The 17,485-nt window shown below is 35.3% G+C and overlaps 2 protein-coding genes across 4 annotated transcripts; one reads left to right on the forward strand and one right to left on the reverse strand.

Moving 5' to 3' along the window:
- Window positions 1-819: 819 nt before the first annotated feature.
- LOC102599257 (auxin response factor 18-like) lies at window positions 820-4,045 on the forward strand. Its single transcript, XM_006365670.2, has 4 exons — window positions 820-2,075; window positions 2,482-3,362; window positions 3,468-3,530; window positions 3,690-4,045. Exons 1-4 carry the CDS (start codon window positions 1,029-1,031, stop codon window positions 3,727-3,729), a joined length of 2,031 nt encoding a protein of 676 aa, XP_006365732.1. The 5' UTR covers window positions 820-1,028; the 3' UTR covers window positions 3,730-4,045.
- A 2,228-nt stretch (window positions 4,046-6,273) lies between these two features.
- LOC102599579 (serine/threonine-protein phosphatase 6 regulatory subunit 3-like) lies at window positions 6,274-16,658 on the reverse strand. Of its 3 annotated transcripts, none has more exons than XR_368802.2 (21): window positions 16,355-16,658; window positions 15,325-15,428; window positions 15,063-15,149; window positions 14,874-14,949; window positions 14,712-14,786; window positions 14,553-14,606; window positions 13,352-13,411; window positions 13,113-13,223; window positions 12,358-12,452; window positions 11,992-12,197; window positions 11,639-11,736; window positions 11,168-11,271; window positions 10,878-11,043; window positions 10,567-10,689; window positions 9,708-9,790; window positions 8,740-8,881; window positions 8,528-8,557; window positions 8,303-8,364; window positions 7,295-8,189; window positions 6,922-7,049; window positions 6,274-6,590 (listed from the first exon to the last, which is right to left on the reverse strand). XR_368802.2 is itself a non-coding variant. In XM_006365671.2 (19 exons), the coding sequence occupies exons 1-19, from the start codon at window positions 16,388-16,390 to the stop codon at window positions 7,367-7,369; spliced, it is 2,535 nt and encodes an 844-aa protein (XP_006365733.1). In that variant the 5' UTR covers window positions 16,391-16,658; the 3' UTR covers window positions 6,760-7,366. The 3 variants fall into 3 exon arrangements, 1 of the variants encoding a protein (XP_006365733.1); XR_368801.2 differs by having other exon boundaries at window positions 7,192-8,189; XM_006365671.2 differs by lacking the exon at window positions 6,274-6,590 and having other exon boundaries at window positions 6,760-8,189.
- Between the last annotated feature and the right edge of the window lie 827 nt (window positions 16,659-17,485).

Raw genomic sequence — 17,485 nt, forward strand, 5'->3', positions numbered from 1 at the left:
CTTGTGGCTGTGCTTAAATTAACTACACACAAAATAAAATTCAAAAAAATTTCTTCCGAATTCCCCAGCTTATTATATGTTTGATGATTTCTTTGGTTTGGGGTGGATTAGGAGAAGAGAAAGAAACATGATTAGATGTTGTGTGTTTGTATTATGTGCTAAATTAATCTTGTAATACAGGGTTAAGAGAAGAAGCAAATTACAACTATGTAGTGAGAATTAGTGTAGATTTGTAACTAAAAACACTCTGTTTTCTGTAAGATGGGGCGAAGTTAATAGTAGCTGCAAAATGTGCGGCGCTGCTTAAACTCATTGTTCTTCACTTCGGTTCTGATGGAGAAAAGGAGATTAGAGAGAGAAACGGTACATGGAAATGGGTAACAGGGCATTGGGTTAATTGGTACCGGATTATCCTAGAGGGGTCGGGTCATTGGGTTAAAAATAGGGAGTAGGGTTTTATTTTTTAAATTCGGGTAATTGGCTAAATTTAGGTCGATTTTGCGTCTAATGAGGGGTAATTTTGGTGAAATTAATAACGAGAGGGGTAAATTTAACTTCATTTTAACGGCGAGGGTAAAGTCAAATAATAAACCAAAATTGAGGGGTATTTTTTTACCCTTTTCCCTAAAATAAATTTGGTGGGATTAATTCAGTCAATTTTACGTAGACTTTTCTACTGATGGTTTATTTTTTACTTTTTTACCGTGATATATATAAGTAGGAGTATATCTGTAGTAAATTGTCGGCGGTAAAAAAGAGGTTACCCTTTATCTCGCAGTATGTCAAATATCTCCTGCCCATAATACGATACATCTTAACAGTTTGTGTCTTTTCTCTTCCCCTTTCTCCCATTTCTGCTTCAGATCCGAACAGCTACGTTTGTCTCATTTTATTTCTGAAATCATCATGTAGGAGTTTTTTAAAGCTTGAAGAGGGAATTGTGCAGGTTTATTGCACTATGTTTCAGTAATTTATTTTGTTTTTCTTGAATTTGGTTTTTGGTATTGCAAAATTGTAGGAGTGGTGAAATGGAGGTGGTGGAAGAGAAGTGTGTGGACTCTCAGTTTTGGCATGCCTGTACAGGAAGTATGGTGCAAATTCCTCCGGTGAACTCTAAGGTGTTCTATTTCCCACAAGGTCATGCTGAGCATACATATACAAATGTTGATTTCACTCTACTGCCGAGAATTCCTGCGATGATTCTATGCAGAGTTGATACTGTGAAGTTTTTAGCTGACACTGAAACTGATGAAGTTTATGCGAAAATTAGGCTTATTCCGGTTGAAGACTTTGAAGATGACAGTGTGGTTGAAAAAACTGAGAAGCCTACTTTCTTTGCTAAGACATTGACTCAATCAGATGCGAATAATGGGGGTGGTTTTTCAGCTCCGAGGTACTGTGCAGAGACAATTTTCCCCAAATTGGATCTCAAAGCTGATCCGCCTGTCCAAGTAGTGAAGGCAAAGGATGTTCATGGTGAAACCTGGAATTTTAGGCACATTTATAGGGGCACACCAAGGAGGCATTTGTTGACAAGTGGTTGGAGTGCATTTGTCAATAAGAAGAAGCTGGTTGCAGGGGACTCTGTTGTGTTTCTCAAGGCAGAGAATGATGAGCTTTGTGTTGGAATTCGCAGGGTAAAGCGGGGTGGTATTGGTGGGCCGGAAACACAATCAGGGTGGAACTCAACTACTGGTAGTTATGGTGGATTTTTGACGGAAGACGAGAACAGTATGATTAGAAGTTGTAGTAATGAAAATCTGATTTCTTATGGTGGGAGATTTAGAGATAAGGGAAAAGTGAGCCCTGATGAAATTGTTAGGGATTCATATCTCGCTGCTAGTGGCCAGCCTTTTGAAATTGTTTACTACCCTGGTGCAAGCACTCCAGAATATTGCGTTAGGGCCTCTTCTGTGCATGCTGCAATGAGTGTTCAATGGTGCTCAGGGATGAGGTTCAAAATGGCTTTTGAAACTGAGGGTTCTTCTCGGATCAGCTGGTTCATGGGAAGTATATCTTCGGTTCAGGTTGCTGACCCCATCCGCTGGCCTCATTCACCGTGGCGGCTTCTTCAGGTAATGCAGCCACTTTCAGTTTTCTGTATGGACCAATGTATAACTGCTTATCAATGTCAATTTGCCAGTTGAAATAGCTCTTGGACAAAAAAGAACTGACTCGCATCTGGTGTTTACATCAAACCAATATGCATGACATTTTTCACTTAATGCTGCCTAACTAATGTGTATTCTAACCCTTTATTTAGTATCTCTTAACAATGATACTTAACTTAGTAAAGACATATTGTGTTATTCACATTCATTTTTGCTTTTAATTGTTTCCTATTTAGCAACGGGATATTCGAATAATTGAGAAACCAATACTAAGATTGATCTTTATGCTGTGCAGTACTATTAAAGTGTCTCCAGTGGTAATATTTAGTTGTAGTTTTGTTTATAAACTTCTCTCTGTGATATACTGCAGGTGACATGGGATGAACCAGATTTGTTGCAGAATGTAAAATCTGTAAACCCATGGCTTGTCGAATTGGTCTCTAATATGCCCGACATTAACTTGTCACACTTCTCACCACCAAGGAAAAGGTTGTGTTTGCCACAAGAGTTAGCACTTGACCGCCAATTTCCATTACCTTCATTTTCAGGCAACCCCCTCAGGTCTAGTAGTCCTTTTTGTTATCCGTCTGACAACAGTACTGCAGGCATACAGGGAGCCAGGCATGTTCAATTTGGAGTACCTTTATTAGATCTCCACCGTAGCGAAAAGTTGCAGTTAGGTGTGCTACAACCACCCGCTTCCCAACAAGTTGATGCTGATTCTGAAAGTCCTATTGGCACAAGTAAGGTCCAAAAAGAGAGCAATGAAAATGTATCTTGCTTGCTTACCATGGGTACCTCTAGTCAGATGGAGGAAGCTGATAATGTGAAGACACCTCGGTTTTTACTCTTTGGCCAACCAATTCTCACTGAGCAGCAAATGTCAAGTGTCCTCTCTACTCATGCTCCTCCACAAGTCCAAGCAGAAAGAGACTCCGATTGGGCACAATTGAAAACTGAAAGAATTTCTCAAGGCTGGAAATGCCTTTCAGAAAGTCTATCAAGCACTACATTTCTTTGGAATAAAGGTTATCACACAGCTGAACTTGGTGCGAGTACTGATCACTGCAAAGTATTCCTAGATTCAGAGGACGTAGGACTTACTCTTGATCTCTCAGTTCTAGGATCATATGCAGAGCTGTATAAAAGACTTGCAGACATGTTTGAGATGGAAAGATTAGATATGGTGACCCGTGTGCTCTATCTAGATGCAACAGGTGCATCTAAACAAATTGGAGATGAACCATTCAGGTGCATTTATTACTTCCAGTACTTCCTATTCTTGAATTCATTCATGTCAAGATATTTTTCTAGTAAAAATTTCTTATCAATGTTCTCTTCGGAATTCTAATGCAGTGACTTCATCAAGACTGCAAAAAGACTAACAATTTTGAAGAAATCTGGCAACAGTGCTACAAGGTAATTGTTAGTAACTGAATACTTCCTCATGCGACTGTTGTCTTTGTACGAAGATTTCGAGAATAATTGTTAAGACATATATTGTGCATTTGTTCTATGACGTTCATTACTAAGGGGAATTGGCACATTGTGATTAATGCTTAAAATCTTATATTTCAGGAAATGGCTCACTGACCTGCCAATCCTCAACGTTGTCTAGATTCTTCAAACCAGGCAGGATGGATCCTTTAGCATTTTCAAATAAAATTATCGTTTCTTGTCTACGTGAATAAGTATCTGCCTCTGAGTTCCTAAGAAATCAGACTGCTTTATGTAATTTGAAAGGGCACTAGTAGTAGAACTTGGATATGTTTTGAGGATGTTTCAGTTTTCTTTATGTTGGAAATAATGTAGTGGTCGTTCTGTTTACCATATTTTGCTAAGATGTAACCACATGTTAGTGGTGGTATTTTTTATCAAAAATACATCAACTTTATTCATGTGTGAATTTGTTATATGTATTTCTTCCACATCAATACTCTCGTCTTCTGCTTACGAAGTTTAAATTAGAATACAGACACTGGGATTCTGTATTTTCAGAGTATTATGATTCAGCCCTTTGTTTCTCCGATTCATAAAAAAAAACACATGGCGTAATCATATTTACGCGTATAGCATAGTGTTTAACTGGAACAGATCCCGATGAAGAAGCAACAGAAAGGTGAGGACAGGCATTGGTTTCGTCTCATCAGCATAAGTACTTTATCTAAAACAAACAACCTGACGATTGCATTGCAGGTGCACACGTGAGGGTGTTGGACATGAAGGATCGGCCTATTTCGGTTCATTAAGCTTTTGCTATATTTTATTCGAAAAAGAGTTATATTATAAGATCAAATAAATTTATGTACCTATTAAATCCGTAACTTTATACATTAATTCTAAGAAAAGTTGGCTAATCTATACCCATTAATAGCTTATTTGACTAAAACTACTTACTAACACTATTAGTTTATCCTCTGAAATGCAGCTCATCATGCAGTAATCTTAATAATTAAGTTTATGAAATAATGCATCATTTATTGGTTAATCCCATAAGCTTGAACATGATGTTGTCGACTCAGCATATATAGGAGCCCCTTGTTTTTGTAGAACTGAAACAACCTTTGCCCAAATAAATAAACATTGTAAACAAATACATCAGTAGACAACTGAAAAATGTGATCATAACTATTTCTTTCGTTCCAAAATTTTATCATAGTTAATTTTTAGAGTTAAGTCGCTTCAATTTTAATTAATATTTTTTTTCATAATGTTGATATATAAGAGTTGCAACTTATATTTTTTTTAATGTAGTTTTTGAATATTAAAATGATAACTTTAAAAACATTGAATCAATTCAATTAAGATACGAAAATTAATCCAATCAACTTCAAGAAACGAAATGTGACTTACTAGATTAATTCATAAAAAGACTACTCTCTGTTGATTACAACAACAATAATAATATACCTAATTTAATTCTATAAATTAAATTTGAAAAGATTATTAAAATATATACACGCAGATATTATACATATTTATAATTTAATTGTATAAATAATAATGTGTGATTATTTCTTAAAACTAAATAGCTAATCTTAAGGGCAAACTTGGGTCAATGGATTGGGAACAGCAGACCATAATATAAGGCAACAATTTTGATCATCCCAATATATAAATTTATTTTTTTGGGGTTTTTCAATGAGATCCTACAAACACGTTGAATGATCAAACTCCTCATGTAGTCATGTTCTGTTTTAATTTTGTTTCATCAAATTCAGCTCAAAACAATAACATTGTGTTTCCAAAACTATTGACTTATTTTGCCATTTTGTCGTTGAAAACATGTTTTGTCTCCTTAAGCCACATGAAGGCCAAGTTGTTATAATAAACATTTGTTTGCATATGCAAAAACTATTCAGAAAATTCTTTCTACTAAAATCTTAAATCAAATTACGTCAAATAATAGACGTACGTGTATTCATTACAAAAATATATGTTTTCTTACAAAATATTTGTTAAAAAATATATAAGTGAACTCTATTCTAATTGATGTCTAACATACTTAAGATATAAATTATTTATATTTTATGTATATACTAAGTAATATTTTTTTAAAAAAAAATTCGAAAATAATTTTAGTTGAGCTAAAAATAGTCGTTATCTAAATTTTTTGTTATTTAAGATAGGGACCACTAAACGACATAGATTTGGTGACAATTCAATTCGTGTGGCGGACCCCACCCCCACCCTATTTTGGGGCATAAAACGGCAACACAATTAGACGTGTACGTCTCTAATTATTCTTTTTTTTTTTTAAATCTTTTTTGGATAAAGCTAACCCATTTCTCCCGAGATATTGTGGTCTCAACTCGCGATATATACGTTTATATCTCTTTACCCATAGAATGTTAAAACTCTAGTATTTTTACCGTGGTTACTCGTAACAGGTAATTACGTTATTGTCCTTCAAAGAAAAGGACAGAATATTTAGTTCAAGTTAAGTAAATAGTGTTTTTGTTAAACACTTGAGACTCAAAATTTTGAAAAGGCGCATTTAGTTACATGTATTAGATTTAATAAGTCATAAAACCTCATACATATTTCAATTGATGATAAGTGATGATGTGTCTAATTATAGAAAGAAACATATTTTATGTGATTAACCTTTTTATATATTAGTTTGTGAACACACAAGAAAGTTCAATATGACTCAAAAATATTGAATAAAAAACGTTATTATGTGGTTATATATTTATTTGAACATATCATAATTTGAGTATTTAAGTAAAATTAATATACTTACACACACTATCCTTTTTTTCAAAATATTTGAGGGGGGAGGGAATTTGTCTTGGTAGTTTAAGAGTACATTCGGGGATGTACGGAATCGTCTGTAGCCCGAAAGAGGGGTTACCTGATACCTATACGCATATTTGAACTCTTCACTTTCATAGCTCCGAGGTAAGATATTCTTGATGATGCTACTTCAGACTAAAGACAGTAAGAATTCAAGCTACTACTTTTGATTAAGCTGACCTGAAATTAATGTATTTAAATTAAGTTACAATCTCAACCTGTAATTTAGAAGTTCCGGCAGAGAACTTGATCTATGATTCTTTCTTTAGCCCTCATCCCGTCCCTATGATGAATTGGCTTACATATCACCTTTAGACAAAAACAGTTATAAGAACGACTTGATTTGAAGTTAACACAAGTTTTTAACTTCAAATCAAAAATTTGTTTCACAAGTTCTTGAAAATAAATTTTACATTTCCAGAAGTGTATCATTTAGACCTTTGTCATCCTACTACATTTAACCCAATAGCTAAAACTATGAACTATTCTGGCAGGTTTTATATATAATTACCTTGACTCTATTCAATCGAAACCCCCACGCTGAAGATAGAACAATTTCATCCAAATTCCAATCATAGCATGAGACAGACAAGCAGGACGATAGTCGTTTCAATCAGCATCCCACAAATGTGCCTTTAACTGGATAGTTAGCAAAGAAAGAGTGTTATTGATAATTGAAATAACTCCAGAATCCACACAACTACTACAAGACTCCAAAATTCGAATGAATATGCCATATTGAGAATTGAGAAACCAAAATTTTCACTAATGAAAAGGAAACCTGGACAGAGTGGAACAATAAAAAATCAGTAACAACCAATATGTTATCCTTGTGTCGATCCCAATTGAAACACAAAGTACACTGTACACCTGTATAGTCTCACCAAACTGAAAATGAGTACCCTGCGTATCAGCTGTGTTTCTAAATTCAGATAAAGGTCAACTGAATTCCCCAGTTATTCCTGTACTGTGACTTCTTGGTCAACTCTCCAATAGTTTGCATCATTGAATTCTTTCACTCCTGACCCACCCTCATCTGTATTATCCTTTTCTGGCATCTTAGGGACTAAGCTCCTTTTCAATGGAGCCGCTTCCCCAACAATCCCCTCCTTAAGAGCATGTTCCATTGCCTTTTCAGTACCCTCTAATTCTACACCAACAAATTCAACATCCTCTTCAAACAAAGAAGGCACAGGGGCTGCTGCTTTTTGACTAGAATTAGATCCTGATGAACTTTTGTTAGAATCAGGAGATGTAGATATGCCATTTGGAATAGACTCTCCACCACTGCAAGAAGTGGAACTAATCGAGGGAGTTACTGCCTCCCCTGAATTTGCAAGATTTCCGCTACAGTCACCATTATCTTCAAAGGGATTCACGGATCCACCAACTGAGCCATTCCCCCATGCAACCCATTCAGGTATAGGCCTGTCTCCAAACGGGTCATCACTGTCTGACTTCTCAAAATGGAAGAAACCCCCATCACCTGACACAACTGCTTTATCTTTTTGTTGATTGAAATCTCCACCATTAGCAGAATCGGCTCCACCAACTCCATTAAAGGCATCTGAACTAGAACTGGGCATTACATCTGATTTTCTCTCAGCCAATTCCTCCTGCTCTCCAACTACCACCTCATCATCACTATTGCTATTACCACCATTTGTTGTTCCATTAAGGTTAATGTCTTCCATCACTTCAGTAGGTGAGGTACTCTTGGGATCATCTCCAGTTCTATCATCTCGAAAAGCAAACCAATCCGAATTTGTGAACAAATTGCTGCAAAAGTTTAAAAAAAAAACTGTTATACATGATAAAAAGTGCAGATAATACCAGATGCCAAGAAACTGACAGATGATAATAACTTTGTAGTCAGGACAGCTAGAACTCACCTCCCTTGCTCATCTCCCAACCTCAGGACAACTTCAGCAGACTCATCATCAAAGTATACATCCTACAGTAACATGAATGTAGCATTGTGATGAACACCAAGGCATATGATACCGAAAAATAGATAAGTGAATATCACACAAGTTCGTCTTCAGTTCGCCATGCTATCTAACTATTCCATTTCATATCAAAAAAGAAGACAAGTTAACTAAGGAAAACATTATTACCTCATCATCTCGATCAAGAGCTCCATGACCCTGTTAACATGCAAGAAAAACCACAAAGGAATCAAAAGCTAGACTAAATCCCAATCCACAGCCCAAAAGCTGAGTTGGGGCTGCAGAGCACTGTCCCTGAGATCATGGATTCCTTTTGCCCTCCTCTACCAACAGACAACAACACCCCTCAATCCTCAAACTAGAAGGTATACAACGCTTACCTCTTCAGCGCCATTATTATCATATATGGTGTACTGGAATGCCTGGCTCAGATTATTTGCTAAAGCTGCTACATCATAATCTCTGTTATGAACATCTTCCTCGTCGCTGTCTCTTGTCCTATCTAGTAATGCAGTTGGCCGGCTGCTTATACACAAAAAAGAAAGTTGAAAATCCATATATAGGTGACACGAACTAGAAAACTCTTTAGTATATTAGAGATATAACCATTGGAGTATGTATTATTAGAGAACCCTTAGAGCATTTATGCTATTAAGGATTCACACAGCTAACCGTCCCCAGCTAGCTAGGGATTGAGGCATAGTTGTTATTGTACTTGCTGCAGGAACCAAGGAAGACTATGAGAGGAGGTGAAAAAACATAAGCTCATCTTACAATCACTTTATAAGTATATTTCCGAAGGTGCTTTTCACTTCTTGATTTTAAGAAATTCAGTTGAAATCCACTAGCCCATTTTGGAAGAGATCTAGGCAGTACTACAACTTATAAAAGGACAATTCATGTCAGCTTGAGACCAACAAAGCACATCTTTATCCCCTTTATTCAACCTTAACCCAGCCATTTCTTATCTGACCTATTTTTCTAAATCCCTCCTAATATTTGAAAATTCAAACATTGAACTACAAAGAGTAACAAAGAGAGTGCTTGTTATGACACCAACAGTATGTCTATTGTCTGAAGAGAAATAATATGGGAGAACTTTTTAAAGCAGTTGCTTACTTTAAATATCTTTGTTCTCTCATACCCTGAACATCTCTTCATTTATTCTTCTAAATTATGTACTTCCACTATTAGAGACAGTGATAATATTTATGAAAATATGCCAGGTACGTTTCCCAAGTTATTGCTTCATCCAAACAAAATTTTGTTACGGTCTACCTCATATTACAGAAATCAAAATCTAACATCCCAAAAAGTTCAAGTTAAATCAGAAGAGGCAGAAGCATACCCACAAGCCCATCGATAGACATTTTCGAGTGTATTACGCTCCTGTAAGACAGTAGTGTGCCAATCACTCCATTCCATATTTTTCTGGAGTAAAGAGAACCCATTAGCAGAAGCGGAGCTGAAACTTGTGCACAAAATCATATGCCAGATAAAAGTAATTGAAGGGAATACTATGTAAAACCATCTTGCGCCAACCCCAGCTACACAATTATAATCAAAAGCCAACAATAGCGACAAAAAGTGAGAAAAGTAATGGTGTGTACGCACAAGTGGGGTCTGGGGAGGGTGGTGTGTACGCAGCCTTACCCCTACCTTATGAAGGTAGAGAGGTTGTTTCCGATAGACCCTCAACTCAAAATATACATCCATTAAAATAAAATGAGGGTGGATTTTAGTTTAACAAAATGAATATCAACTCTTGAAGAAAAATAAGTGCTTGATAAAACCATAGGAAACAGCCTTTCTACCTCTACCTCTGAGGTAGGGGAAAGGTACTTTACCCTCCCCCGACCCCACTTTGTGGGATTATACTCGGTATGTTGTTGTTGTTGCTTAAATAAAACCTTATTTATAATCATAAATAGTAAAAATCCATGGAACTGAGTCCTCCCCAAGAACGCAAATACAAACCAAGCTTCAATCTTATATATTTTTTTCTACTTTGGGGAATAGTATGTTCAGAATTATTTGTCCGCATCCATCATGGAGCTCTCTTGAGAAATAACTGCTTAGATATACATAGTAAGTTCTAACAGTTACAGCCTCAGGACCTTTTGGCAATTAGATTTGGAAATCTTCAGTATCAAACTTCCATGAAACGTATAAGTAACAAATTTTAAGGCTATCACCGTAGCACTCACCTCTAGATGTCCTCGAATGCGATTGTCATCGCTTCCCAACTGTACAAGTTTGTTAGCAATCCGTGTTAGATGCCCTATGTTACCCAATCGGGGTGCTTGTTTACCAGTAGCAGGAAAAGTGGGCTGCATCAATTGAAAAGCACAATTAAACATTTTAAATCATTATTTGCAATGAGAATACAAGGCTATTATTGAATATATTCATATTCCATAGAAAAAGTAGAGACAACAATAAAAGAACAAGAGGACATAAATTTGCAAGACCTATAAACATCAAAGAGAAGGAAATCAGTTACTTCACTAAAATCAACCTGACTTTCACTGCCAGAAACTGTGGGCTGTTTATCCGTTTGAAGAATTTTTTCAAGCAAATTACAGTCTTCAAAAAGATGATCAACCAGGACACTGTTTCTGCTTTCCAAGCATGAGTTTATTATACTCTCTACGTGATGATGCAATGCATTGTTAAATGCGTACCTATACAGCAATTATCCAACTTGTTAGAACATCAAACAAGAAACAAGTAAGAAAGTGAACAATGCAAGATCAATCACTTTTGTACACCGTGTTCGAGAGTACAGGAGCATAGGCAGAATCTTACTCAAAAAAGAGATCCAGGACTCTCTCAATTGTCCCAGAACTGATCAATTCATCCTCTGCAACTTCATTGCCAGTTTTTAGCAGCACAGAAATGAATTCCACAATCTACAATAAAGAAGAAAACCGGTCTAAGATACAAACAAAAGAAGAATCAGCCGAGATTATCAACCCAATAAATACAGTCCTCGTGGATGCAGACAGGCATTACATGTGATTTCATGTCAGTATGTTTTTCTCAGCTACTAGCCAAAGATTAGTAGTTGGAAAATACATGACAACAAATCCACCAAGTTTTACAAGTGGACTTTACAACTGCTTGCAACACATAAGAACAGTTGATCCTTGAAAACTATTAACTAACGCCACAGCAATGAACTTCTAGCTTGGCATATCCTTCTCAGGGATTGCTATAAAGTTGGGTATGGATACAAAAACGATTAACTCTTTTTCTCTAAGATGCAAATAAGCAAACCTTTAGTCGATGTTTCCCTAGAGGCGGCCTGAGTTCACCATATGTTGTAGGCAGAATTTTGTCATCAGATGATACATTCAACAGCTTTAGCAAGTTGCCTGTGTCAAATATGACATATATTAACTTTCATAATGAGAGATGGGACAGAAAAATCATCAGCAAAAATCACTAATATTAGCATTATGTTTCTTCTGTGGCCTGTTATCTGATGGCTCTGTGCGTTCGTACTTCCTTACTAGTTACTACCCACACTTTCTACACAATTTTAATATAATTTCCAAAGGGTAGAAAGTCATTTGAACAAGTATGCAGCAATTCAAATATGCGTACATATTTCTAAACAGGAAAGTTACCGAAATTGGGCAGCATTGCACTTATAGTCTCAGGATTGACACACACAGATGACTCATAAACATGCTGGCAGCGGTAAGAATACATCATGGGAGATGGAATTGATCTTTTAGGATCCAGCAAAGATATGCATACAGATAATGAATGGACAAGGGCGGACTTTGAGTGTGAGTCTTCAAGGGCATGACTGAATATCCTTGCTACAAAACTACACCCAAAGAAAGTTGTAGAACTTATCAGTTATAAATTACTTGGCACAAGTGCAGATGATATTTCATTCTCAGTAGAAATAAAAATGATAATTTACTATCAGCAGCAGTGTAAAAAAACTAACTTTTAAGGGAAATATCAAGGGAAGTTCCACAAACCTTGGGCTGGATAGCTTAGTAGCAAGAGGAGATGGTGCATTTAGGGTTATTGTACATAGAGTCTCTGCTGCATTAGCATGTACTTCTGGAGAACTCTGGACAATAGAACACAACATCAAAAATGTTCTAAGCTAAGTGTGCCAAAAGCAACTTAGTAGAAGACTAGATCATTCAATCGCATTTAGCCATCCTGACATCAGGACTGTGATCCGCAATCATTAAGAAAAGGATGGCAGAAATAAAGCCAGTTCAAATGATCTACAGTGTAGCTTAAAGGAACATGCAACTAAAAAATTGAGAGGTTTTTGTATCTAATTTAAGTGCCTCAGGTATTGGTAATTCCTATCAACTATAGTAGTATGTCCTATCTCCTGAAATCGGATGGAATTTCGTTTAACTTAGCGCCTTAAAAGTAGAAAATTCCTATCAACTATATAAGCACATCACCGCTCCTGCTGCTCCCAAGTCAAGGAAGTCATTTCACGCTTTGCTTACTGTTCAGTAAGCAGCAAACCAGCATTTAAACCAGTAAATCGAGCAGTAATAGATCACTAGTAAACTGTCAACAAATAACATTAAACAGGGAGACAACAAATGATAAAATACAATGACAGAATCATGTCAGAAAAATCGTAGGTACTTAATGCACCACAGTCCACATGCCCAATATATAGACAATCTATATAATTTCAATCATAGTATATTATATATCACTATAACCAAAGCAAAAAAAACATTATCTATTTTGGACTTACAGAGGGGCTCAATTTATCCACAATCATTTCTAATAAATTGCTGTCAGCCAGCCATTGCATGACATCCTTAGTGTTCGGGTAAATATCAGCGCCTACAAGTCGCACCAAAACCTATAAGAAAAAGCTCATCAGAGAAAAATGTTTTTTCTTGCTAAGTAATTCTCAATCTATTTTCAAATAATGAAGCATAAATAAAAAAGATAGTAGTCAATGGTAAAATGGAAAACCAGGCTACAAACCTCCATTATGGATGTAATACCAATCAAATCCACCATCTGGCGGAAAACATCATGATGGGTCTGCAACCAAAAAGAAACAATGTAAATACAGATTATTAGAAGGGGGAAGAGGAAAAAAAGCAGAAACACCTAGAATCTCTGTGTCATAAAGCTGTGCTCTACATAAAATCAACTTCATTTCTATGTCAGCATTTCTCCAATATACCTCACATAATCAAGAGGCTTGAAGCAAAATTTATTCCAAGAGGGGCACCATCTATAGTTGTAAGTTGTAACGTAAATAGTTGAGTAAACATTGAAGTCACCACAATTTTTTTAGTGAAGTAATTGAATCATATTAGAAAGGCATCAAGGAGATGCAATGGTTACCACTAAAAATAAAGTTGCTTCAAACATGAAAATAACATGAAGAATGACATTATGTTTATAAGTTCACATCACGCTATTTAGTTAACCTTCATCATCAGGAAGAACATGTCTCATAGACAGTCAGGTTATGTTTGACATAAGATCCATGTAGATGTAACGAGTAAACCAATCCCCCAGCCTTCTTTTCGAACTGCTGCCTAACTATATAATCTTAATCTTTATGTGATAGAAATAGAACTAGCTCATCACATCATACTTGTCAAACTTCTTTAACATTGCCCCTAGAGTTTGTTAAAGATTCTATAAGTTAACATCACGCTATTTAGTTAACCTTCATCATCAGGAAGAAAATGTCTCATAGACAATCAGGTTATGTTTGACATAAGATCCATGTATATGTAACAAGTAAATCAATCCCCCAGCCTTCTTTTTGAACTACTGCCTAACTATATAATCTTCATCTTTATGTGATAGAAATAGAACTAGCTCATCACATCATACTAGTCAAACTTCTTTAACGTTGTTCCTAGAGTTTGTTAAAGATTCGACATGCATAATCTTCAATTGGCAAACAATATTTTCTTTTGTTTCTTTGCCGGAAAAATCAATCAATTACATATGCCTCAATTCCCAAACAAAGTTAGTTTCTTTTTTTTTTTGCTTTCGCACACCTTGACTTATCCTTCTACTAGCATATATGTCTTTAACCAGATAAAACATATCTTAGCAAGCACATCATGCATTTGCATAGGAAAAAAGAAGCTAAAAATGATCACTACAAATATAAATTGCCTGTACAAAGTACCAAATACATAGAATTTATCATGCCAACCTGGACATAATTCATAAGTGGAATAGTCTTCCGCAACATGAGGCACACCACAACCTGTGTGCATCAAACCCATGTAAAATATCAGCCAAATGACATTTCAACAACATAGCACAAAGGAATTTTTTCATACACGGCAGATGTAGATGAATCAAAGTATACCTTACTAAAATACCCAGCAAGTAACGCACAATGAGGACGATCGGTCTCCAAGAATGAAAAGAGCAAATCCATTAGCTGCACCACAATAGAAAAATGACCAAATTATCAGAGCAGAACAACTGCATCTTTTGTGCATAAAATTACATCTTGTGAGTACAGTACCTCTTCATCGTCCACTAAGGTCTTAAGGATGACATCAATTTCACAAGTGAATATCTCACATGCGATGAAAGGAAACCTACAGAATGAAATAGCATTCAGAAGTACTTCCAGATTTTCATATATTGGATGAACGTGTACATTTAATAAATAATGACATGATAATTGAAGCTTGGTTATGTCATAACTTACTTAAACTTCCATTTGCTATCGGCATCCTCAGAAGGCACTTCAACAATGTATCGCAGCAACTGCTCAACCTGAGCTCTATCTCTCAAACTGAAACCACAAAATCGTAGTCTCTCAATGAACTTCGAAATTATTAATGGAACTAATATTTAGTAAGGATATTAATTACATCCCTGGAAACAGTATGTCAATTAATTATCAAACTGAAACCATCAACTGCACTGCAGATTTTAAAATAATAAGCTAAAGCTGCGAGGAAGTTTACAAATTTATCAAGCGGCTATTCAAAGCTTTGCATTCTTGGATTATCTCTTCTTCATCAAGAAGCTCTTCCAATGTGAAGTTTTCCTTGTCTAACACTTCTTCAACCTAATGTACACGGCAATATATTTTAACAGTTAGAACATCAAGTTTGAATGATAATCAAAGCTCAGAGCCACGAAATAAAGATTGCACTTTTTTATCAGTAAACATAATGAATAAATATTGCAGTTAATTTAACAACAAGAAAGATGAACAGACATTTTGCCTCAAAATAAATGGCCCAACATTGAGAAGAATAACGCAACTTTCCATATAATACAATAAAAAGGGCTATAAAATGATGTGCCCTCTCGAAGATCATTGCACATTTGAAAGTTGCATAATGAGAGAATCTGCTGAGCAGGTGACAATTACCGGTGCGATCAAGAATTAACAATTCTGAGAATACTCCATATCCAAACACCTTACTAATAATATAGACCCTCATCAATGTTGTACATTCTAAATAGAAGAAATAGAATATTGGAATTTATCTAATAAACATACACAACAAAACAGTTCTAATTGCTTCCTATATTTGGATTTGAACGTAATGATGTTGAATTCGCTTCATGAAACCATTCTCTTACGAATCCCACAGCATTTTCTAACAAACTTGATTCAGCCATCAAATATTGCTTAACAAAAAAATATCATCACTTCAATTATATTAGAAGTTACGGAAAAGGAAAACAAATTACTCAACCAAGTTAAGTGAAGCTACAGTAATTAAATATACCGAACAACACAGAATTAAACAAAACTGAGAAGTAAACCACAAATTTTTACACCAGATTTCTCCCAGTCATAAATGAGCACAGAGCACGAAAGTTAAACCCGAACACAAGTAACACACGAATCCAACACAAATTGGGGAAAAAATACTGATAAAATGCTTAAAAAATTCAAATCTCCAGAAGCAAATTTGTTCGTATAATTGAAATACAACAAGGAAAGCATTAGAGCTAGATAAATCCATATCCAGTACTTACCGGCGAACAGGACAGATGTGTGAGCTTCCAAAACATATTGAACGAAAAACAGATCTGTAAGCCCAAAAGTGAATCGAGAGGTAAGGTTTGGTAGCGAAATAGTGAGAGGAGTCAACAAAACCCAGGCTTTTGAAGATCAAAAGGTAGAGATATTGAAGCCGTAAAGATCGAGAGAAGAGATAGAGAGAGAGAACTGTAAGAGAGGGGTAGAGAGAGAAGAAGAGCTTCTCAGCGGAGAAACAAGGGTAATGATGTTATTGTTTGATGGAGAATTGGAGGGCGGAAAATTCGAAAGTTATAAATTGGAGGGGTCGAAATTCACTAAACTCGAAATATATAATAAAATAGCCCACATGCACTATTTTCTTTGAGTTTTTGTTTTTCTAAGAAAGTTAGGCATTTATCAAATGTGATTGAAAATAATATATATTTTATAAATTAGATCACGTAAAAAGCATAGGGTTGTAAATATTTTTTTAATCTTTCTTTCTTCTTCTGTTTATTTCTGTTCGTATGATATTAATTTTGCATGGTTTAAAAAAGTTGAAATTCAAGTAATGAAAATATATTTTATTCTTATCAGGTATAATTTCATAATATATTAATGAATGAAATGTATCAATTTAGAAGACAATGGTACCCTTTTGAACATATTTATGTAGTTAATTATGTATAAAAATCATTTAATTTTAAATAAATCGTTTACATTATTTTTATTTGAATTGCTTCTCACTTTCACTAAGAAAAAAAAAGGTTATTAGATAAAATAACAATAAGTAAGCTTTGGGTTTACAGAAGAATTTTGCCTAAACGTAACGATAAATTGATGAATGAATAAGAAGGTTGTCAGGTTGTCTTTAAATCTTGAACTTCAAAGTTTATTAACATGGGACACTATCAAATTGATGATGTTTGACAAAGTTTTTATGTTGAAAAAGTAGACAAAATTATATATATTACATATTCGTGCATTTCCATTATAGTGGAAGCATCCATGTTATATATGTATGGCATATATTATAAATATAGAACCTTAAATTTTGGATTAGTTCCAAAACAACAAAATAATAAGTACTAATTAAGCATGATAGTGATGGTTAATATTTGTAGTGATGCAAGATTAACCCATCT

This window comes from Solanum tuberosum, unplaced genomic scaffold (assembly GCF_000226075.1).
Source record: "Solanum tuberosum cultivar DM 1-3 516 R44 unplaced genomic scaffold, SolTub_3.0 scf00575, whole genome shotgun sequence".
NCBI lineage: Eukaryota > Viridiplantae > Streptophyta > Magnoliopsida > Solanales > Solanaceae > Solanum > Solanum tuberosum.

What these genes read in the sequence shown, in the direction of transcription:
- LOC102599257 (XM_006365670.2), top strand. Translation starts at nt 1,029, where the DNA reads ATGGAGGTGGTGGAAGAGAAGTGTGTGGACTCTCAGTTTTGGCATGCC. An exon ending in CACCGTGGCGGCTTCTTCAG is followed by an intron (nt 2,076 to 2,481) that starts GTAATGCAGCCA and finishes GATATACTGCAG; the next exon opens with GTGACATGGGATGAACCAGA. An exon ending in TCTGGCAACAGTGCTACAAG is followed by an intron (nt 3,531 to 3,689) that starts GTAATTGTTAGT and finishes CTTATATTTCAG; the next exon opens with GAAATGGCTCACTGACCTGC.
- LOC102599579 (XM_006365671.2), bottom strand. Translation starts at nt 16,390, where the DNA reads ATGTTTTGGAAGCTCACACATCTGTCCTGTTCGCCG. An exon ending in TTGCTGGGTATTTTAGTAAG is followed by an intron (nt 14,607 to 14,711) that starts GTATACTTTGAT and finishes TGATGCACACAG; the next exon opens with GTTGTGGTGTGCCTCATGTT. An exon ending in GTATTACATCCATAATGGAG is followed by an intron (nt 13,224 to 13,351) that starts GTTTGTAGCCTG and finishes TTTTTCTTATAG; the next exon opens with GTTTTGGTGCGACTTGTAGG.